Source organism: Pocillopora damicornis, chromosome 14 (genome assembly GCF_964200805.1).
Source record: "Pocillopora damicornis chromosome 14, jaPocDami1.2, whole genome shotgun sequence".
NCBI lineage: Eukaryota > Metazoa > Cnidaria > Anthozoa > Scleractinia > Pocilloporidae > Pocillopora > Pocillopora damicornis.
Window position 1 is genome coordinate 11,388,307 of NC_142683.1, and position 23,602 is coordinate 11,411,908.

General features: G+C 37.4%; 1 protein-coding gene and 2 long non-coding RNA genes across 3 annotated transcripts; 1 reads left to right on the forward strand and 2 right to left on the reverse strand.

The window, feature by feature from the left end:
- The first annotated feature begins 2,345 nt into the window (after nucleotides 1-2,345).
- On the forward strand, nucleotides 2,346-6,873 carry LOC149034432 (uncharacterized). The gene is made up of 2 exons (XR_016182883.1): nucleotides 2,346-2,410; nucleotides 6,494-6,873. It is a non-coding gene; the product is annotated as an uncharacterized LOC149034432 (long non-coding RNA).
- A 1,898-nt stretch (nucleotides 6,874-8,771) lies between these two features.
- Nucleotides 8,772-16,095, reverse strand: LOC149034433 (uncharacterized). The gene is made up of 2 exons (XM_089194870.1): nucleotides 10,250-16,095; nucleotides 8,772-9,784 (listed from the first exon to the last, which is right to left on the reverse strand). The coding sequence occupies exons 1-2, from the start codon at nucleotides 16,093-16,095 to the stop codon at nucleotides 9,727-9,729; spliced, it is 5,904 nt and encodes a 1,967-aa protein (XP_089050996.1). The 3' UTR covers nucleotides 8,772-9,726.
- A 3,375-nt stretch (nucleotides 16,096-19,470) lies between these two features.
- Nucleotides 19,471-20,951, reverse strand: LOC149034434 (uncharacterized). The gene is made up of 3 exons (XR_016182893.1): nucleotides 20,759-20,951; nucleotides 19,890-19,947; nucleotides 19,471-19,508 (listed from the first exon to the last, which is right to left on the reverse strand). It is a non-coding gene; the product is annotated as an uncharacterized LOC149034434 (long non-coding RNA).
- Nucleotides 20,952-23,602: the final 2,651 nt, after the last annotated feature.

Genomic DNA, 23,602 nt, shown 5'->3' on the forward strand with positions numbered 1-23,602 from the left:
GACTTATGAGCACACAGAATGGTGTAATGGCGGACGAAGAGCGAAGAGAAGCTCTCGCCGCGCAAAATCAGCACAGACACAGTGTGTAAGACGCTCAAAACGCATACAAAATATGTTCACTTCGTTCGTGGTAGACCCACACTAAAATATGTCGAGCGTTTTCGGAACGGGTTGGTCTGTGAACCTTATGAGATATCTCTTTATGAGCGAACATTTATGAGTGAACCTTTCGTCGAGAAACATGCTATATCAACTGAGCTATCTAATGTTAATCGAGAGAAGCATAGACGCAAATCTCATCGTATATGTAGACGTGATCGTGAACCAAGCAGAATACCAATACGAAGTTTGAAAAGGTTTAGGAACAAGAGCAGAAAGGTTAGAAAAATTTGTCTATGCACGTATTCTCCCATGAATCCCCATGTCATCTACATCATACTGTTATGTTAGCGCTAAAAACTATTAAATAAAAACACGTTGAAGTTTAACTGTTGTGAAAAAATTCGTCAATGCATATGAAAGGTAAAATATCGTGCCAGTCGATATTTAAAATTGTTTTCTTGTAACAAACTGAAGTGTTCTTGCAAGAATGAAGCTCGTAGCAAATTATTGCAACTATAAATTAAGCTGAGACAGAAAAATCCTGGCCCTCCAACATATGTTGACCCTAAAAAAACAACAGAAGCTTCCTTAGCCAAGGTAACGAGTTAGTTTTTGGATAGAATGCAGGACAACAATGTGTTGCAATGAGTTTGTGTTTTTTGATTTACAATGACACACAAGGGATCAGCTCTGCAAATGATCTTATACAAATAATGAATATTGGAAATCAGCTTTATTCAATGTTGTCATGATTAGCCAGACAGGCACAATTAATGCAGTCAGAATTAACAACAGCATTAAATGTGTTTGATACTGATTATCAACTGGAATACGGTGAAAGCTACTCTGGTACTGTTCACCTAGAAATTGCTATACAGGGGTATCAGTACTGTACATCTTTACCAAGAGCCTTTGAGTTGCTCATATTTGAAAGCTACACCAATTTCATATTAACAGTAAGGTGTATTACTAATAGTAATATGGGGTTCAAAATATTTGATTCTCATGTAAGAGATTTGCATGGTAGAGGGCAGCCTCAAGGTACATGTGTTCTTCTCGAGGTACCATCTCTTGATAGTTTAGTGCATTATTTTCAGAGCATACATAATGATATATTTGAAGTGAGAGGAGTACAAATTGAGAATATTCAAAAAGGATGGTTTCTCTAAACAGTCTGAATGAAACCCATAAACTTTAATCTAAGTTGTGCTGTAGCTCTACACTCTCTTTGCTACTCTATAATGAAATCATGTAATTACTGGAATAACAATTCATCCTTACCCACCATTGTTGACAAAGGCAAAAAGATGTGTTGTAAATCAAGTTTAGAGCATAACCAGCAATCACCAGTTAATCTTCCAAGAACTGCTAGATGTTTGTGAAACTGAAGTAAATTTGACTAATTTGTTTGAGAGTGAAGGACTATTAACTGATTCACTTCAAAGCAAGTCAATTCTTGAGAATGAAATAATACATAATAGTGAATGCACAGGATTTTTTATATCATATTCTTCATACTGCATCAGTTGTACCTTTAAACCCACAAAGAGATTTAAATGTATGTATTCCCCCCTGCTTTATAATGAAAGACACGTCCCCTATTCAGTAAATTAAAAACATAGATGGAATGGCTTCACTTGTTGATGCCATTAGAAAAATACTAGAGAAATATAATACTCTAGGGCAATACAGAATACTGTTTGGTACATGTTCATGTAAAGTAGTTGATAGAAAGGAAAGAAAAAAATTGATGATTAAACAAAAGGAAGAAAACAACACTATAAAGCAATGGAGCCAGCAGAGAAAACAATATTCTTGGAGAAAAAACAATTTAGGAATATGAAAAATAAACAGGAAAATATACAGAAAAAACTGCCCAAAAATACAAAATGGATCCAATTAATCAGTATCTTCAGGATGCATTAGCCTTGACTGAATGCATTGAATATCACTCTGTTTGTGAAGCAGTTCTGAATCTATTTAATAACTCTGTGAATGGTTGGTCATCCTTTTGTCTCATATTTTTAGTCAACTCTATCATCTTGGAGAGTAGCCAGGAATGGCACAAATTGTAAACATTTTAATATTCTTTAAAGACAAATTTTCTTCAAATTGGTGGAAGTTAATACAAATCACCTACTGTAATAATACCAAGTCCTGACAATAGACAGTTGTTTGATGTTGACAATATTTCTTTTGGTTTTTGATGGATTTGCAGTAGCAAAGTATTTGATACCACAGAGAAACACTTTTCGATAAACGCTTTTTCAGGCACATTCCCTTTCTAACAGAATTGTTCCAGAATGAGGTAAGAAAGAAAGTTCCTGTGTACAGCTCTGAATATTAAAAGTTATAGTGTTTCAATCTAGGTACACATTGTGCTTTCTTGCTCAATTTTCTCAGTAGATAACCTAATGTCGTGGATGAATAATAAGTTGACCTATTACAAATGACTGGAGTGACAACATACAACTTCTGAAATAGATTTCACTCGATTTAATTATTTAACTACCTTCAAGGTGATTCATCAGAAAAGAAGTTATTGGACAATCTTTTGTAAACTTTCCCTAAATGTTCCTTACCAATGTCTGTTTCGAAAAATACAATAAGAGAGATAGGTCATCTCGCTTGTTTAGATATACCATAGGAGATATACCATAGTTATTCGGTTATAAGGTGCACTGTTTTTTTTAAGAAATTCCTAATTTCTACTAAAAATTACCACCAAAGTTTGGGTGCGTCTTATAGGTGAATATTTTCCCAAAACAATTTTTTTTATCACAGTTATTGTTACAATTTCAAGCAAATAAGAAATTCCGTATTCCCTCGCTATCTCTTGATTGTTGTTAACAGCTTCAGCTTCAGCTACAATTTTCAACTTGAAGTTGAGATCGTAAGAATGACGGCGAGTGTTTGGCATGATTGTGCTGAATGTAGACTTCGCAAGATAATGTTCACCAGGTGAAGTAAATTTGCGACTACTGATTTTGTTGATTGAATTGTTTTTATACTTTAAAACTGTGTTTCCCGAGAGGGAAGGCTAAAAATTAATATGTACGGAAGGTTGTCATTAAATGTGACTTTTTTCCTTTTGTTTATCACTGTAATTAAATGTGTGACATTTTTCAGCTTTTGTTTATGTGTGTGACATTTTGCTTTTGTTTATAATCAAGGCTTTTGTTTGTGCGCTTGGTCGCGTGTTTGTGCACGTGATTGCGTGTTTGTGCGCAATAGCACACAAATTTTAAATGATATCAACTCAAAATGTTCCCTGAGTCATTCCTTTCAGGTTCATAATTTGCTTCTTTGAGTAATGGCTTTGTGCACCAAAATTATGGGAAATAAAACATAGTCACTGTGCTCATTTAAGAGATAAAGACCATTGCACTTCTTTACCTGGTCCATTGATAAACAATACCATGTTCTTGGAATGGAAATGCTTATTGGCTTGATTATGTGATTATGCACAGTACACGATGTGCAGTGCTATAATGAGGAATCACTCTAACACTTTAACCCCTAAGATCTCATTAGTAATTCTCCTTACTGTCTTCCATATTGTTCTTGTGATGAAAGTTTGGAGAATTTGGTATTGGATCAACTAGTAATTCCCAAATAAATATTTTTCTTTATTCTCATCACTTGTCTGCTTGATATTGTATTGATATTGTAAGGAGAAATTCTGTCTTGGTCACTCATGGGAGTTAAAGGGTAAAACTAGTCCAACTAGTTCGGAAAGCCGTAAAACACTAGAACAAAAATTTATATTCCAAATTGGCACCCTTAATCCCCATGGAATCAACGAGCGTTTTTCATTTAACTAATTTATTCCTGTTTTCTCGTCACCATATTCCCACCAATGGGATAGCTCCACTTTCTGCATATAAACCCACACACAACCCACAATTCCTCTAATCGCTCTGACGAAGGGCTAATGCTCGAAACGTCAGCTTTTTTACCCTTTATGGTGGCTAATTTACATTTTCAACCTAGTTGTTAACACAATGCGTGATATATATATAAGCAACCTTGAGATCTCAAGGTCTCACATGGCTAAACAATTATGAGGTTTGAAATGATTTGAATTGAGGCCAGTCATCTCTACATGTGTTGCTCTATGTCAGAGTAGGCAAGATTTCTGTGTAACACATAGATCATTATACACTCAGTTATAAGAACATAGAAACATAGGCATAGGCTTTAGGACTACATCTTTAAAGTATGGGGTTATAGGGAAATCTTTCCTTTAAGTGTTTGACTGTTCATATAAAGGATTCTTTGACTCTTCTTGACCTGAGACATTTCCTTTGTCCTATGTACTTCAAATTTGATGATGATGATGATGATCAGGGTGTTCATCATACATTGTCACTTATCTAACTTTTAGGACTTTGGCTTTGTCTGAGAATAATTGAGGGTTATAATTTTCCTCAAAGTGCTTGAGTGTTTATATGAAGGATTCTTTAACTTGTCTGAAGCTAAAATATTTCCTTTGTCATATGCTTTTGAAATACAATTAGTATTACTCATTAGTAATTCTCCTTACTTTCTACCCTAAAATTCCTATGATGTTAGTTTTGAGAATTTGTTATTGGATCAACCAATAATCCCCTAATTCATACTTTTCTTTATTCTCATCACTTGTCTCCTTGATTTCGTTTTGATATTATTATAATGATAAATTTTCACTCTTGAAAGTGAAAAGGTTAAATCTGTTGGGGTCTTCATTACACATTGTCACTTTCTTGTAAAAACTCAGATAGGATTTTTTGTTATATCCATTCTTTGGTCTTGGTAATTTTTCATAGAAAATATCTCTTGTGATAATAACAGTGAGGATGATAATAATGATTCTTCCATTTTTTTTGTTTTTGTTTTGTTTTTTACCTAAAAAGACTGCTGAGGTGTACATGGAGATCTTACTTTGTGATAATGAAGATGATGATGGTGTTGATTCTCTTTGTTGTCATCACTTGTCTCATTGATATTGTTATGACACTATAATTAGAAATTCTGTCGTGATTGCCATGAGAGTTAAAGGGTGAAATGTATAGGGGTCTTCATTACACTTAAAGACTTATTTCTTTTCTCTTAAAAACTCAGAGAGGTTTTGTGTTTCATCCATTTGTTGGTCTTAGTGATTTGTCAGAGAGAAAACCCCTTGTTGTGAATGAAAAGCAACACAGGTATGCACTGTAGACCTATGTTGGAGTGCTTACAGAGTCCCTTAACAATCACAAATAAGCCGTGAGATAGATTTTTTGTTTCCCAATGCATTGCAAGCCTATTGTTTACTTTTTTTAATAATGACAAGAATACATGTACCGGTAATAATACCAATAATAACAATAATTCTCTAAGTGCCAAAAGTGCTAACTGCAATTTTGATATAAGTTCTTGCCTTATGTTTTCAGGCTTAGACTGCCTTTTATGAGAAAAAAAAAACTCTTTTCACTGATGTGCAGCCATGAACAGAATATGTGATATAGTTCAGAAATCCTCAGTTGCATTCACTGTGATTATTGTTATGTCTCCATATTTTTATTTCTTTAGAAAGAAAAAAATTGATGGTTTATTTGCTTGACAGGTCAGATGTTCTTCATTCAGTGTTGTTTCCCAATGCATTGCAGGCCTACTAGCAAAATAAATAAATAAAAATTCCAGATGCAATGTCAAATAGGCAAATTACTTTGGTAGACTATTTTTGATGATAATATAACTATGATAATAATATTTTTATGTTGTTGTCATGCATGTTGTAACAATTGTCTTCAACTTACCACTTGTGTAGCAATAAAATTTCTGTAAATCTACAGAAATGACTTTTTCAATGACCAAATTGGGTTCTTTTCCAGTCAGGCTGAAGATGTTCTGTACAGTATTTGTGGAATGGGTCAAGGCTGTGGTTGATGATGCACTAATTACTGACTAAGAGGATAACAAATTTTCTTCTCTCTATTATGGCTGGTGTCCTTTATAGGCATGATAGTATTTGTTTGAATAAATTTGTTGGGGAAACATGTAGGGGGAAATAATTCAATTTTTTTTTATATCTGATGGAAATTTAAGCAGTTTGGAAATCTTAATAAGTGTTACCAGTAGGTTATTTTGTAAACTTCACTAAGGTTTCTTTCCTTAGCACATGAGCAATTTAGCATTGTTGGAGTTAGTGTTTGTTCTATCTTTTAATGAGATGGTCAGGGGGATGGAATTCGTTCCTGTTTACATTTCCCCTTCACAATCTACAACTTCCGAGGACATCTGCTTCCTCAGAATATCTCATCCATCCATTCTAGCTAGTTTGTATACTTCAAGAGCAAAGTGCTTAAATATAGGACCACTTTGAATTAAAATGATACATATTGACTTACTCGTTGTTGTTTTCTCACAGAAACAGTCAGAAGAGAGACTTAAGGCGAGATGTCTCGTGAATCCAGTAAAGTTGATATGAGCCAGGTGTGAGACAAGCATATTGGCTGAAAAGGAACAATTCCAGAACAGAGCAGAGAACATATGTAGAAAAGTATGGTGTAGTTTGTGGACTCAAAGATGGCTTTGTATCCAGTAACAAAGTGTAAACAACCTTCCATGACACATGAACCTTGTAATGGCTTTCGTCAAGAGAGAGTCTCTGTGGCTCAGTGTCCGATTGTGGGGTTGATTCAGAAAGTCTGAGATTTGATTCCCCATCAGAATTGTTTTGTCCCTTACTTGTGATGCAACAAAAAAATCCTTCTTCATATTAAACTGAACTTGCTTTATATTCTTTTTATGCCCTTGCAAGCAAGTGAACAAGACTTCAACTTAGTGGTGATATAAATAATCCTCCATTTTGTTTAGATCTTTAAATTTTCACCTGCTCCTAGAGTTCACACTCTTAAGATATAGAACGCAGGAAATCTTGATCCATTGTCATTGACACCAGGAGGTCCCATTGTCCTATTGGTGTGCAGTTTCAGGAAGTGAGATAATCTCCTGGCATGGTGCAAGTTGTTTGCAAACCTTTAGGAGCTAAAATCTCATGTTTGATTTAGGGAGGAATACAACAACTTTGAGCAAATTTATAGGGTGTATAGATTTGATAGATGTTCATCAAATTTCCCCAAAGCATTCTGGGAATAATGACAGAGGAAAATATGTCAGGAAATTTCGATATTTGAAATATTTGTCCCATGGAGTCCATTTATGTAACATGTCTCACATATTTTTTAGCTACTCTAACTTTAAGGATGCCGATATCTACTCAACCAATCAGAATATTGAAAAAGCCCGACACACACTTGTTGATCGATGCCTTGTGAATGAGACTGTGCAGCCATCTTGCTCATGCAGCAGCATCCGATGCCTGAGAAATTCAATAGAAGAACCTTAGGTCACTTTATGCCTTACTGGCTTCTGACACTTTCTTAACCTTTCACTCCCACAAGTGACCAGGACAGAATTTCTCCTTACAATATGAATATGATATCAAGCAGGCAGGTGATGAGAATAGAGATGAATATCAATCATGGGATTATTAGTTGATCCAATACCAAATTCTCTGAACTAACATCATAAGAATTGTATGGCAGATAGTAAGGAGAATTACTAATCAGATCTTAGGATTGAAAGGGTTAAAGAAAAGTCCCTTAAATGATAGTTTTATTGTATTCTGCATTTATTAAACTTTCTTCTGATATTTAATTTGCTATGATTTTGGTTAAACTAGCACGCGTACAAATTTTTTCCTGAAGGACACCTGCGAAGCTGGGAAGTAAACTAAACCCTTTAACTCCCAGATCAAATTTCTAATTCTCCTTAATGTCAACCATACAATTCCTATAATGTTAGTTCAGACAATTTAGTATTGGATCAACTAATTATTTCCAAATTGATATTTTTCTTTAATCTCCTCACTTATCTGGTTGATATTGTGTTGATATTATAAGGAGAAATTCTGTCTTGGTCACTCATGGGAGTTAAAGGGTTAAAGGATTTAGAATTATCTTGACCTTGTAGTTGTTCATTTCCTGGGATGTCAGCTGAAAGGATGATGGAATCTACCTCCTCTAAGCTGATGAACTTAATTCTCATTACTTGTTCACTCTACAATGCACTTATGTTTTCACGGGAAGTTGCATGTTCATCACTTTTGGTAGCTAAATGGTTCAGTGTGGAAAATGAATTGTGAAAGTTGGCTGGTATGAAGTGACATAAGGAGGAGCATCAGGGATAGGAGAACCTAAGGAAAACCTAGAGGAGGGAGGGTGGAGGAACTATGGCTTGTCTTGCCTTCCCCCCCCCCCTGCCCCCCACCACCACCATCATTTCACTTTCAAACAGCACACAGTCCTCAGCACAAATCTCTCTCCATAGACTCTTGCCCTTCAGCCCCCATACAACATCAAAATTCAATGTGGTCATTCCAAAACAGGGGTAGTTTGGTGATGAAGTTTCTGAACTGTTGAATACAGTTGACTGTGAGTCAATGTAAAAATGATAACGAGAGGCAAAACACAGGGAAAGATTAATGAAGGCCAAAACACCAAAAGAGGTAGTGAAAAAAAAAACCAATGTGACACGATTGTGAACTTGTGGATAAACTCTGCAGAAAACAATTGTTTAGTGTATTTTGTCAGACCAAGTCTAAGGTTGCAAAATAAATCTGAGAATTAACTCCAACAATCCAATCCAATTCTCAGTTTTATTTATTTACACTTATTTTAGTAAAATAATAAATTTCACTTAATTAACAAAACTGAAAAATCAGAGAAAAATAAGAAATGCAAAAGTACTTCAAATAAGAGAAAAATGTGTAGTGATCACAGGAACAAAAGCTTTCAAGTTGGCCAAAGAATAAGTAGGCCTACTAAGAATCAATAAGTTTTTAGGAGCCACTGACCATTAGGAACAAAAGTCTGCCATCTAATCACTAATTATACTTTTCCTAACAGATCCTTTTGATGAACCATTTTAAACATCATATCAACATCGCCTTTAGCATTTACCTTTTCCTGAAAGCTCTAAAAAATTAAAATATGACAATACTGACCTCCCCACCCAATCCCCAAGGTAAAGGAAAAAATGTGTAGAAAACTGCCACTTGTGCATCATCATACTCAACAAAGCCATGCATTCCTGGTTTGTGATTTTGTTTTCCTTCAGGTATTCCAACTATCTTTTCAATAATATCAGTTATCTTTCTGCTCTGAGTTCTGGGAAATTGTTTCATTGATATCTTAGGAATTGTTTTTACTCCTCAGTTTGACTTTGGCAGTAATATTTTGTGCAATGCTTGTTCTCCTTTTCTCCTGTTTTTTTACCTAACAACTCACAAAACAAGTTAGTGTTTAGTTTTAAAGTTTTCTGATTGCAACTCAAAGGAAACTTTTCCAAAATTCTCATATTAATAAATGTTTAGTTAATTCCATGCTGTCAATTTTTTCATCCTGATTCATTGTAGTCCCCTTAATAGGTCTGAGGGCTGAAATGCAGCTTTCTGTGTCACTAGCTTTTGATTTAGCCTTATTTGAAAGAGCATTAAAAAATAACCATTTATCTACAATAAAATGAAAAATGTCTGTTCAAACTAATACCAGTGTCCATTCAAAAACAATGTGCAGGAAAGATAATCTTTGTGCAGGATCAGTTGTTACTCTGTTTCTTCTCTGCTTCATTGTTTTCCTCCTTGTGTTCCTCTTTCCTGAAACAAACATAATACAATTTCAACTCTAAATCATTATATGGATCAGAATTTCTAAAAGATTCAAAGTAGCCAGACACACAGCTCAAATAGCTATCAACTTCAAAGTCATTAGGTAGCTTATATCTCTCTCATTGCATTTGCTTTGGCCTGTCTATCATCCTCTTGGGCTTCCGTTTGAAGAATAGTTTCTGAAAATTTCACACACAAAAGCAACTTTGATTAAAGGCCAATTTTGAAAATGATTCATCAAAATCTTCTGGTTCTGTGGGGGAGGGGGAGAGGGGGGTCTAAAGAATATTATGGAGCCTTACACGGGATCAGGTGAATTTTACTGGGAGACAACCAAAATCCTCGAGCAGCACCCAATCCCCCCCCCCCCCGACTGCTGAACAGTCCCTAAGATAGCTAATGTTAGGTAACGTAAGGTAGCTAATGGAAATTTCTTATCAGAACTAGACCTACCCGATGTATGTAAAATCCAACGTCACGTTGTCTCCCATCAGCACAAATGGAGCCCATTGATTAGGTTTGGGAAAGCCGTTGCTTCTCAACCATTTTACGGCCTGGTGAAGAGATTCACTGGCACTTTCTCCACGAACAAGGTGCTTGTAGAAATGATTCATGAGCTGCTCCGTTGCTTCGTCTTCTATGGCCCACGATGCTACCAACACTGAACGTGCACCGGATGCTAAGAATGCACGAGCGATTCCAAGAACTCCTTCGGCTTTGACCAATCCACGCGCACTGTGACAACAGCTCAATACAACCAGTTTTGCTCGCACTTGAGTTCCGAAAATGTCGGACATTGTCAAGAGGTAGTCTTCTTCTTGTGGAAAACTGTTGGTGGTACATTTGGGACATTTAGGCGACAGGGCAATCTCTCCTCTTTCGGCATTTCCATGTGCGGCAACATGTATGAGACTCACTGAAGGTATCGCTTGAAGCACTGCCTGCTTAGTTGCAGACTCTCCTAACAAAGGCTGAACTCCCAACAGTCGCCCAACCATCTCTGCTTCCTCTCTAGCACAGGACAATGGTACAAAGTTAGCGACACGTCCATTGTAATACACCTGGCCAACCGTAGGATCACCCACTACAAGTGCACCAGTTTCACTGTGATAATCCGCTGCACAATCTTGAATGAGCCGGAGGGTCGTCAGAGAAGGGACGATACGGATTCTGTAAGTCTCTGATAGATACTTTCCGGCTGATTCATCACGCAAGGCAGCAAATGGGACTCGATACGAGAAACGATCCGGCACAATGATGATTTCAGGCTCTGTAAGTAAATCTGCCACAGGAGCGATAGTCCATTTGTAACACAAATGATGAATTCTTTCGGTTTCTTTGGTTTCGTCACCGCGTAAAGTTGCTCGGCTCTCTTCAAAAAGAGATGTCGTTACGTTGCCATCCAAAGATCGATCTTCGCAATTCGCTATGAATAAAACGCCAAAGCTGGCGGCGCTCTTTTTAAAAATTCCCTCCACGTTGCAAACTTTCTCAGGAATGAGAGTGCTGTCTTTCACTTTGTCGGTGACTCGAAAGGAAATGTCTCCATTTGCTTTCAAAACCCAGAGACAAACTTGCCGCTCAACATACGAAATGTACAAAAAGACACAGTTACTCTCTTTTTTCACGATGTGTTCAATCCCGAACCATAATTTTGGATCAGCCGAGATGTGGCTTTCAACGGAGAACTTCTCTGCCATGCATTCTACGAGGACTCTCGCTCGTCCCAGCTCCTCGACATAAAGAGCGTCTTGAAATTTGCCAGTATTGCAAAGCAAGTTAGTGAGCAAGTGATAAGGAAAACTACCGTGCTCTTCTAACAGAGATATTTCAAACTCTTTGTTTCCTTTAAGAAAACTCCTCAATTGTTCATATTTTCCAATACATTGAAGGAGATGTTCCTTTGCCTCCACAATCTGTGACTGCGATACCTTTAACTTTGTGATGCCGAGAAGGCTATTAAACTCAGTCAGTATGTGTCCAATTCTACTGCTTATGGAGCGAGCCTTCTCTAAGTAATCTTCTGCCTCGTCGCATTCACCAAGCGATCTACATAGATTTCCGAGGTTGAGGTAAATTTCTCCTTCCCAAGCTTTATCGCCACATTCCTTGCTGATGGTGAGCGCCTTTTGACAAAGTTCTTTTGCTTTCTGATTGTCATTGATAAAAGCGAACACTGCTGCCAAACCTATGGAAGCACATCCTTCATTTCTTCTTTGTCCAATTGCTGTACTGATGCTGAGTGCTTTATCGAAATATTCTTTAGCTTGACGATATTTCCTAAGGCTGCTGTAAACGTTTCCAAGGGCTAAATATCCTGAACATTCCTTTCCTCTGTCTCCTATTTCTTTTGCGATGGCAAGTGATTTCTCGTAATACTCTTTGGCCTTCTGATATTCGCCAAGGGATTCAAACACAGCTCCGAGGTTCACGTATGTTGTTCCTTCTCCATTTCTGTCGCCGATTTCTATCGACATAGCAATTGCTTTCTCGTAACATTCTTTGGCCTTCTGATATTCGCCAAGGGATCGAAACACATTTCCGAGGTTCCCGTATGTTGTTCCTTCTCCATTTCTGTCGCCAATTTCTATCGCGATGGCAATTGCTTTCTCGTAATATTCTTTGGCCTTCTGATATTCGCCAAGGGATTCAAACACAGCTCCGAGGTTCCCGTATGTTGTTCCTTCTCCATTTCTGTCGCCGATTTCTATCGCGATGGCAAGTGATTTCTCGGAATATTCTTTGGCCTTCTGATATTCGCCAAGGGATTCAAACACAACTCCGAGGTTCCTATATCTTCTTCCTTCTCCACTTCTGTCGCCGATTTCTATCGCGATGGCAATTGCTTTCTCGTGATATTCTTTGGCCTTCTGATATTCGCCAAGGGATTCAAACACAACTCCGAGGTTCCCGTATGTTGTTCCTTCTCCCTTTCTGTCGCCGATTTCTATCGCGATGGAAAGTGATTTATCGTAATATTCTTTGGCCTTCTGATATTCGCCAAGGGATTCAAACACAACTCCGAGGCTCCCGTATGTTGTTCCTTCTCCATTTCTGTCGCCGATTTCTATCGCGATGGCAAGTGATTTCTCGTAATATTCTTTGGCCTTCTGATATTCGCCAAGGGATTGAAACACAGCTCCGAGGCTCCCGTATGTTGTTCCTTCTCCCTTTCTGTAGCCGATTTCTATCGCGATGGCAAGTGATTTCTCGTAATATTCTTTGGCCTTCTGATATTCGCCAAGGGATTGAAACACAACTCCGAGGTTCCCGTATGTTGCTCCTTCTCCATTTCTGTCGCCGATTTCTATCGCCATGGCAATTACTTTCTCGTAACATTCTTTGGCCTTCTGATATTCGCCAAGGGATAGAAACACAGTTCCGAGGTTCCCGTATGTTCTTCCTTCTCCATTTCTGTTGCCGATTTCTATCGCGATGGCAAGTGATTTCTCGTAATATTCTTTGGCCTTCTGATATTCGCCAAGGGATTGAAACATAACTCCGAGGTTCCCGTATGTTGTTCCTTCTCCCTTTCTGTAGCCGATTTCTATCGCGATGGCAAGTGATTTCTCGTAAGATTCTTTGGCCTTCTGATATTCGCCAAGGGATTGAAACACAACTCCGAGGTTCACGTATGTTGTTCCTTCTCCATTTCTGTCCCCGATTTCTATCGCGATGGCAAGTGATTTATCGTAATATTCTTTGGCCTTCTGATATTCGCCGAGGGATTGAAACACATCTCCGAGGTTCACGTATGTTGTTCCTTCTCCATTTCTGTCACCGATTTCTATGGCGATGGCAAGTGATTTCTCGTAATATTCTTTGGCCTTCTGATATTCACCAAGAGATCGAAACACAACTCCGAGGTTCCGGTACCGTGTTCCTTCTCCATTTCTGTCGCCGATTTCTATCGCCATGGCAATTGCTTTCTCGTAATATTCTTTGGCCTTCTGATATTCGCCAAGGGATTGAAACACAACTCCGAGGTTCCCGTATGTTGTTCCTTCTCCATTTCTGTCGCCGATTTCTATCGCGATGGCAAGTGATTTCTCGGAATATTCTTTGGCCTTCTGATATTCGCCAAGGGATTTAAACACAACTCCGAGGTTCCTATATATTATTCCTTCTCCACTTCTGTCGCCGATTTCTATCGCGATGGCAATTGCTTTCTCGTGATATTCTTTGGCCTTCTGATATTCGCCAAGGGATTCAAACACAACTCCGAGGTTCCCGTATGTTCTTCCTTCTCCATTTCTGTCGCCGATTTCTATCGCGATGGAAAGTGATTTATCGTAATATTCTTTGGCCTTCTGATATTCGCCAAGGGATTCAAACACAACTCCGAGGCTCCCGTATGTTGTTCCTTCTCCATTTCTGTCGCCGATTTCTATCGCGATGGCAAGTGATTTCTCGTAATATTCTTTGGCCTTCTGATATTCGCTAAGGGATTGAAACACAGCTCCGAGGCTCCCGCATGTTCTTCCTTCTCCCTTTCTGTCGCCGATTTCTATGGCGATGGCAAGTGATTTCTCGTAATATTCTTTGGCCTTCTGATATTCGGCAAGGGATTGAAACACAACTCCGAGGTTCCCGTATGTTGCTCCTTCTCCATTTCTGTCGCCGATTTCCATCGCCATGGCAATTACTTTCTCGTAACATTCTTTGGCCCTCTGATATTCGCCAAGGGATTGACACACAGTTCCGAGGTTCCCGTATGTTCTTCCTTCTCCCTTTCTGTAGCCGATTTCTATCGCGATGGCAAGTGATTTCTCGTAATATTCTTTGGCCTTCTGATATTCGCCAAGGGATTGAAACACAACTCCGAGGTTCACGTATGTTGTTCCTTCTCCATTTCTGTCGCCGATTTCTATCGCGATGGCAAGTGATTTCTCGTAATATTCTTTGGCCTTCTGATATTCGCCAAGGGATTGAAACACAACTCCGAGGTTCCCGTATGTTGTTCCTTCTCCATTTCTGTCGCCGATTTCTATCGCGATGGCAAGTGATTTATCGTAATATTCTTTGGCCTTCTGATATTCGCCAAGGGATTGAAACACAACTCCGAGGTTCCCGTATGTTGTTCCTTCTCCATTTCTGTCGCCGATTTCTATCGCGATGGCAAGTGATTTCTCGTAAGATTTTTTGGCCTTCTGATATTCGCCAAGGGATTGAAACACATTTCCGAGGATCCTGTATGTTGTTCCTTCTCCATTTCTGTCGCCGATTTCTATGGCGATGGCAAGTGATTTCTCGTAATATTCTTTGGCCTTCTGATATTCGCCAAGGGATTGAAACACACCTCCGAGGTTCCTATATATTATTCCTTCTCCACTTCTGTCGCCGATTTCTATCGCGATGGCAATTGCTTTCTCGTAATATTCTTTGGCCTTCTGATATTCGCCAAGGGATTGAAACACAGCTCCGAGGTTCCCGTATGTTGTTCCTTCTCCATTTCTGTCGCCGATTTCTATCGCGATGGCAAGTGATTTCTCGTAATATTCTTTGGCCTTCTGATATTCGCCGAGGGATTGAAACACAACTCCGAGGTTCCCGTATGTTGTTCCTTCTCCATTTCTGTCGCCGATTTCTATCGCGATGGCAAGTGATTTCTCGTAATATTCTTTGGCCTTCTGATATTCGCCAAGGGATCGAAACACAACTCCGAGGTTCCGGTATCTTGTTCCTTCTCCATTTCTGTCGCCGATTTCTATCGCGATGGCAAGTGATTTCTCGTAAGATTTTTTGGCCTTCTGATATTCGCCAAGGGATTGAAACACAACTCCGAGGTTCCCGTATGTTGTTCCTTCTCCATTTCTGTCGCCGATTTCTATCGTGATGGCAATTGCTCTCTCATAATATTCTTTCGCCTTTAGATACTTGCGGAGGATAACGCAAAGATATCCAAGTCTCACGCAAGCCACTGCCTCTTTTCTATGGTGGCCAATCGCTTTCATGATGGTAAGAGCGCTTTTACAAAGTTGCTTTGCCTCTGCAAACCAACATTTAGCCTTGTATTTGTCTACCAGTTGTATGGTTAGTTCTCCAGCGACGAAAAACTTGTTAATAAGTTTTGTGGTGTATCGTGCTGCACCTGTGTAACCAGAGGTGGTGTAGAACACATTGAATAATACATCAGAGATATCATGATCAAGGTCAATACCAGAGGCAAGTTTGTGAAGTAGAAATAAACATTCATTACATAACTCGGTCGCTTGTAGGCCACGATCAGTGTTAAGGAGAAATATGGCGATGTCCAAACCAATCTGGACTGACTTTAGGACTTCTGCTGCGTTACTCATTACGTCATGTCCTGAATGTTAAAAGAATTTCCCCAAACGTGAGAAAAGAATCAAGAAAAAAAAGAATTTTTAACCAATTGATCATCGGTTAATCCATTGATCGTGCTATGCTGGCGTTCAACTCACTGATTATTTATTTTTTACACGCTACACAATTAATTAGAACTGAATCTGGTCGCAGTTTTCTGTTTGAAAGTGACTTCCACTTACATTCATTAGAGAGTGAATCAAAATTAGCACCCTTAGCCGTTAAAATTTAAATTCAACTAAAAGCATTGTTAAATTGGTGTTTGTGTAACAAATTAAACGACATACATTAAATATGTTGAATCTACATCAACATTATTATTTCTGGAACTTCTACTGGGTAGACGTTGTGAATAGAACGGAACCATTTTAGTGGGAGTGTATTCTACACGATGCGTCTCGCGCGTGCATTCATGTCATTCACACTGACCTCTGCAACTCGCTGTATCTGCCTGATAGGTGAAAGAACTTTCCTGAATAATGCATTTTGCTCAGGAAGAAGATTTCCTCGGACTTCTAACTTCAACAGATGTCATTTATGTTATTGATATGTTTTGGTTTTGAAGAACAATTTTGACTTTTCCTGAAGAATCTTATATCTGTGATTTCTATCAGGAGAGAAAATGAAAGCGCAAGCTGTCCCTTCTTTCTTAGTGGACGGGAAGTGGCTGAATTTTTTTTTTGTGGGACTATGAAGGAGCTAGGTTCTTCTTTCCCATCCCTTGTGCTCACCCGTTTTTTCGCCCTCATGCACCCCCCACCCCTATCACTCGCTCCAGCCGAGTGAGTTGCTTAAATCGGAAAGATTTTTACCGGATTAGATTTCCAATTTAGAATTGAAAATTACTTGAAAGAATACAGTACATATAAACCTTCAACAACAGAAAAATTAAACGAGATAGATGTTTCCTTTTTTGTCATTTTTTAAAAAATATTTTGCCTACCTGAATGTATCCTCAAATTTTTTAAAATCATTCTCTTCATACTTTATGGCAAGAGATTATAAAATTTTGGTTGTGGTAGTTTTACCAATATTGATATTTTTTACCCGCGCAGCCAGGATGGTCAACACCATACAGCATTTAAAAGGTTTTCTTGCTTTACTTTGGTAATCTATTTTGATAACTCTTGCAGTCACGAAAAACTTTCAAATTGTCTTTGATATTTCTGTATTTCATTGTAGTATCATACTAAAGCTATCAAATTGACTTTCAAAATCCAGGGACTTGATTTGCCTCTAATCTCTTGCTCTTCACTAAATTCCACTGTACTTAAATCTGATTATGAATCGAGACAGATCAAAACATCTTTTATTGATCTAGGGACGTTCTTCTACGCCACACAGATCTTGTGTCGTCTGGTAGCAGAAATATTTGATGGAAATAAATTCAATAAAAAAAGTTACATTTCACTGTAAAACGAAGTGTGAAACCACTCAATGTCTCCAGAATGTTCAGATAAATATATATGTGTTGGTATTTCTAACCTTGTGTCCCGTACAGATAAAGCCAGCGTGTCAGTATCAGAAACTCGCTTTTGAGATGCGTGAAATCATACATATAAATGCCGTTGATCTCAATGAGCTTGTTAGACATGGGATTTTTCGCTTTCCCTAGTATATTTAGAGACTTAAACAGTTAAATTGCTTTGTTAAATATCTTTTGTTAACTCTATCAGTCTCACTTGCAGAACGTTCGGTAGTTTCTCTGGTAAGTTCTTTTGGTACAGCACTTTTACAACTTAATTGACAAATAAATAAATCGAGAACCGTCAAATCGTCTCTAAAAGAACCTGGGAACTTAATGTCTTGATACTGAATTCTACCTCTAACAAATACCTCTTTTCCATAACAGGAGATTATGCTTTTACGTGACGCAGATATTGTTCATGCATCGCGTTTCAGACTAAATTTCATGGACATGAATTGAATCTAAGACATTTAATTCGATTGAAGATAAAATGATAGAGAAAAGCGTTTGAAGCATTTGTTCTTTTGTTTTAACCGGAAGCCCCGTCCCGATGAAATGCGTCGAAAGCGAGTCCGTGTTCTAACCCTTGGTTTGTGATGCAGTAGACCAAATGTATTAGTAGTGTCACTCATTACTAATCCATCTTTTCAACCTCCCTTTTAAAATCTTTATATAGACTTATCGTTGACAGGCAATTAAATCGTCTAAAAGGCGATTGGAAATCATCCGTTAGCTTTGTTTTCCAGACAAAGGAAAGTAAAGAATTCCACTCGTGTTTAAAGTTACTCGTGTACCAACTTTTCCGAACGTTTTTTACGGTTAATTAAACAGTAATGTCAGTTTTATTCGTGGAAAATGAAACTAAGGAAGCAATGACAATTCAGAGCTAAAAATAAAAAAAAGCTCACCTTTGAAAATAGAAAATGCCTTCTTTAGTCTCCCGATGGTGTGACTAATAAATTAGGGCTGAAATCATACGCGTGATTTGAAATCACAGGTAAGATTTGAGACCAAAATTGCACGACACGAGGTTCAATTACCACTTTATTCCATCCATTTTGAAATCGCCCAAATACAGGACTTGATCAGCTCAAATATTTTATTGATGCAGCACTGAGCCGGTCTGAAATTAAATTCATCCAGTTTTTGGGGGGGAAAAGTAAGAGTTTTAGAGACAAAAGTTGCAAAATTTGGCACATGATACTCTTTATCTTTAATTTTCCGGCAGTTTGATCGGTTGCTTTAAACAAGCCTTGAAATCTAATTGGTTGTTTTGTTTTCAGTGTAGCCTCCTCATTGGCTGGGAAAAAGATGCGATTTAAAGCAAAAAAATGGTGCGATTCGTGAATAAATCGCATTAATTAGAGCCAATCAGATTACAGGGACCACCAACGATTTCAAAATGGCTGTAATAAAACTTAAAACATTTCATTCAATTGAAGATAAAATAATACAGAGAGACTTTTGATGTAATCGTTCTTTAGTTTTAACCGGAAGCCCTGTCCTGATGAACTGCGTCGAAGGCGAGTCCGTGTTCTAACCCTTGGTTTGTGATGCAGTAAACCAAATGTATTAGTAGTGTTATTCATTACTAATCCATCTTTTCAACCTGCTTTTTAAAATCTCTATATAGCCTATCGTTGGCAGGTTATTAAAACGTCTAGAAGACGATTGGAAATCATCCGTCAGCTTTGTTTTCAAGGGAAAGGGAAATTTTCCCCAAGAATTCCACTCGCGTTTTAATGCTTAATTTACTCGTATGCCAACTTTTCCGAACGTTTTTTTCGGTTAATTAAACAGTACTGTAAGTTTTATTCATGCAAAATGAAACTAAGGAAGCAATGACAATACAGAGCTAAAAAAGGCGAACAGCTCACCTCTGAAAACAATGCCTTCTTTAGTCTCCCGATGGTGTGGCTAATAAAAACAAAAGTATAAGAAAGTGAAATGAGACTTTCGCTGCCAAATAAACGTAACTGCGAAAAACTAATTTAAGAACATTCTACTCACACGTTTGGTAAGAAGAAATCATGAAAAAAAGACCTATGGAAGAAAATTGTTTTCTAGATTGCCTGTAACATATATTATATAAAATACCAAATCTTCGTATTTTGCATCATTCAAGAAATGATGGATATGTAGTTTCTCCTTATAATATCAAGATACCTTACAGAAATCAAATGGTGAGAGTAAACGGATCGATGAACAAGATGTTATGTTTATCATTAAGATATGCCAAATCTCAAACCGATATATTTTAGCGTTAAATATTTCTGAAATAAACTTTAAGCCGCTCACCTTTGGAAGAAAAAGGGTATCTGGATAGTTAGGAAACCGAAGCAAGATATGAAATTATCTGTACAAAGAAAAGAGGAGTACAATGAGTTACTGCTTGATCGGTTAAAATAATCATCATAAAAATCTAAAAGATGGATGCTGGATTACAGCTTGCTCGTAAGATCGTCAATAAATATTGTAAGCTCCTCGCATATCATTGATAAGAGCTTGGTTGTTTTGATCGCGCTTTTACCGATTTTTTAAAGACTTTCAAGTCACAGAAGTGAGGAATATGTTGCTTTTCTTTACAATATCCACATTTCATCCAGTGAATTGGTGGCGAAAATAAGATACAATACCAGACTCTCTCTAATGACTAGCAAGGTAATGTAAAAGGAGCTTGAAGGGAGAATTGCTGATAAAATAAACTTTGGTTAGATTGTTTGAAACAATAAAATGTCATACATCATTGAATTTTCCCAAATTTTCACTCAAAATATTTCAATTTTTTAGAGCGGGAAAAGAATGATTGTTATCAAATTTAGTTTTTCAGCTGTGAAGCTTTGAAAAATTAAACATGGGCTATTCAGGGTGCTAATTGTTTATGTGATGAGACTGATTTCAAGGAACAGATAAATGCAAGTAGGTCGGTCGGGAACAAAGTGCTGAGTTTGATCGGTTAATAACATCACTGAAAAAGTAAGTCGTGTAAACATAACTCTCTAGTTTCGCCATTAGGTGCACTGTACATTCTTGTGGGTTTTTTTTTCTTTTTCATCAGAACTTGCTGTTCTTGAATTTGACTTCTGTTGCGCCTGATTTGAGGCGGCGAAAATACTTTTTGAAAACAGGAAAGGAGAGTAAACTTAATCTTTCATTTGGCTTCTTACCCTCACACAAGGAAGAGTGTCTTGTTTAGTATTCTGATCGTATGACTGAGATACAAGGAATAACCAGAAACTGAAATAACGCTTTCCCTGCAAAACAAAGTTGATAACATTAACAAGTGTGAAAACAAAATAAAATATAAATCGGAAAACCTTATACAGCTTTCCCCTACAAATACAGAGAAAGTATTTCATCTTTAATCCTACTCTGACACTCCAAGACTGACTTAAAAAAAAGCTATTTAACTAATAACAAAAGTTGAGGACAATAACGAATAAAGCTGGATAGTGTTTTCTTGATGTAATACTATATTCTCTTAAATCATTCACAATAACATCACAGCGCTTGAAGAGGAGAGTTAGAAATTAGATCATGAAAGACAAAGGCTTCATGTTGGATAAACCGTTTTATTTTCTAGACTATCATAAGTTTAGAACAATTTTCAAACAAAAAATCTTTACCAGAATTTAAGATTATTTGGAGGTTATCAAAATCCTCTGCCATCGAATATTCATTGCAAAACATTTCAATTTGTAAAGCGGGAAAATATTGTTTCTAAATTCATACCTTTTACTGCTCACCTTCTAAAAAAGAAAAGTGTCGCGACAAGTATTCTGATCGCGTGACTAATGAAACCAACGACAAGAAACTGAAATAAAACGTTCTCTGCAAAACAAAGATAAATGCAAATAGCTATTTTAAGAAAGATGTGAAACATTGATAGATAAAAAGAATAAATAATATTTTAAAACAAAGAGGGAACAACGGATAACAAGAATAAAGATTAAGTTCAATTTGATAAAAAAAAGAATGGCCGTTAAAGAAACCCAACATCCATCGCTTTCCATCTTCTCCATGAATTAAACGCGCAAACAGATTTTCCCGCCATGAATAAATATGAAATTTAATTCGGTGTGCGATTTGTATATACATCTACGCTATGCTACCATCGACACTGAAAAGCTTTAAGTACCCACGGCAATGAGGGTAAAACGATTAGACGTAACCTAACCGACATTACACAAAAAGAATAATGGCTTCAGATATGCCGAATATTTTCAGAAAAATATTTTAATTTCGAATGGCCATATTTTACACATTCTTTACAATGGATCGACAACAACCGGTTTCCGTCTTTTTGAGCTGATTTGAACGTTGTTTTGCCAAAGACAACTAACAAAATGTAACTACATTTCACATTTGTAAACCTCCAGGGAGTTTTTGACACATGCGTTTAGATTGTTTATCCAGTCGCTCGACATTTACTAATGAAACGAATTTGATTCAACACAGTAGAACTACCCAGTTAAAAGCCCTCCAATTCTTACCAAGCAAATTTTGATACTTGAGATATAAAATGATCTAAATAATAGAGATAATTTTTGCAGAACTACGTTCCTCTACAGCAATTCATAATGTTTCTTATATCAATCATTTCACTATCGAATGGTCTTTGTAAGGATAGCTCTAATTATGAAGGCGTCGAGATACGTATTGTAAAATTGATAATATAGTAGCCCAATGAAGAAACATCGTACTCACCACCAATTTAACTTTGAATGTTTTGTTGTTTTGTGAAGTGAAGCAGCCAACTTTAGAATTCGAATCAGTAGCATATGTCTATTTTAGCAAGATTACTAGTGGCAAATCTCAGCTCACCCCTGAAGCGCAGTAATAGAAGGCTCCCCCTTCTAACCATGTGGTCTGGATACTCTGTTGATTACTTGACATAACTGAAAGCCCGGGGGTGGAAGAACTCGACCTTCAATCTGATCAGGGTGGGCGGTCTACTGCTGAAAATTTTCAGCTTATATACGGCGGTCTTGTAATGGCTCCAAAAGGGAATTCACCACTGTCACACAGTTACATTACTTAAGAAAATGCGTCACGCGGCCATTGTGAGTCCTTTTTATGATGCAAATAATTTCCTTTAAGTAGGAAGAAATTGCTTTACAGAGTTGACAAGCAATAACGAGGTGAAAATAAAACAGTGGAGAACACAGATAGCTAAACTTGGGAGAGTATGACACAGATTGAAAATATCGAACAAAACTAATATGCAGGCATGATTTTTTAGACGCCATAGCCGTCAAAATGGCCCGAACTCTTTCATCGGGCTACAAAAGAAAATTTGAGGAGATAAAGTGCGAGGATAAAGCTATAAGGTAATATTTAATTTGATGTGTACGTAAATATATATATATATATATATATATATATATATATATATATATATATATGTGACTATCGTTTATATACTAGGAAAATTTGCATAATACGCGGTGATCCCATCGATGGTGATACGTAGTCCCATCATTCCGCCACGCCAAGCACAAAAACTCTACCGAACTTAGCAAACACATCTGGACACTCAAGAACGACAACATTGGCTATTCTATCTCATGGCGCGTCTTATCATCTAACTCTCCCTACAACAGCTCCAGTAAAAGATGCAACCTCTGCCTAAAAGAAAAATTCCTTATAATTTACCGACCCGACCTCTCATCACTAAATAAGCGTAACGAACTCGTATCTTCATGCCGACACAGAAACAAAGCGTTGCTACGCAACAGCTGAACTTTAAAGTTTTTAAGTTTACCGCGTATTATGCAAATTTTCCTAGTATATAAACGATAGTCACATGAATATTCTTTCATTAAACCCCTGAAGAGTGAAGCGATTCACGAAACAGGCTTGTCGGGAAATGTAGTTACGTCCTTTTTTCCTCTCATAATATTTATTCTGCTCTGCTTCAACGTATTGAGCACTGTTCCACGCGAAAATCGACTTGCAGACTTCCTATATATATGTATATATATATATATATATCAGCCTTTTTATATGCC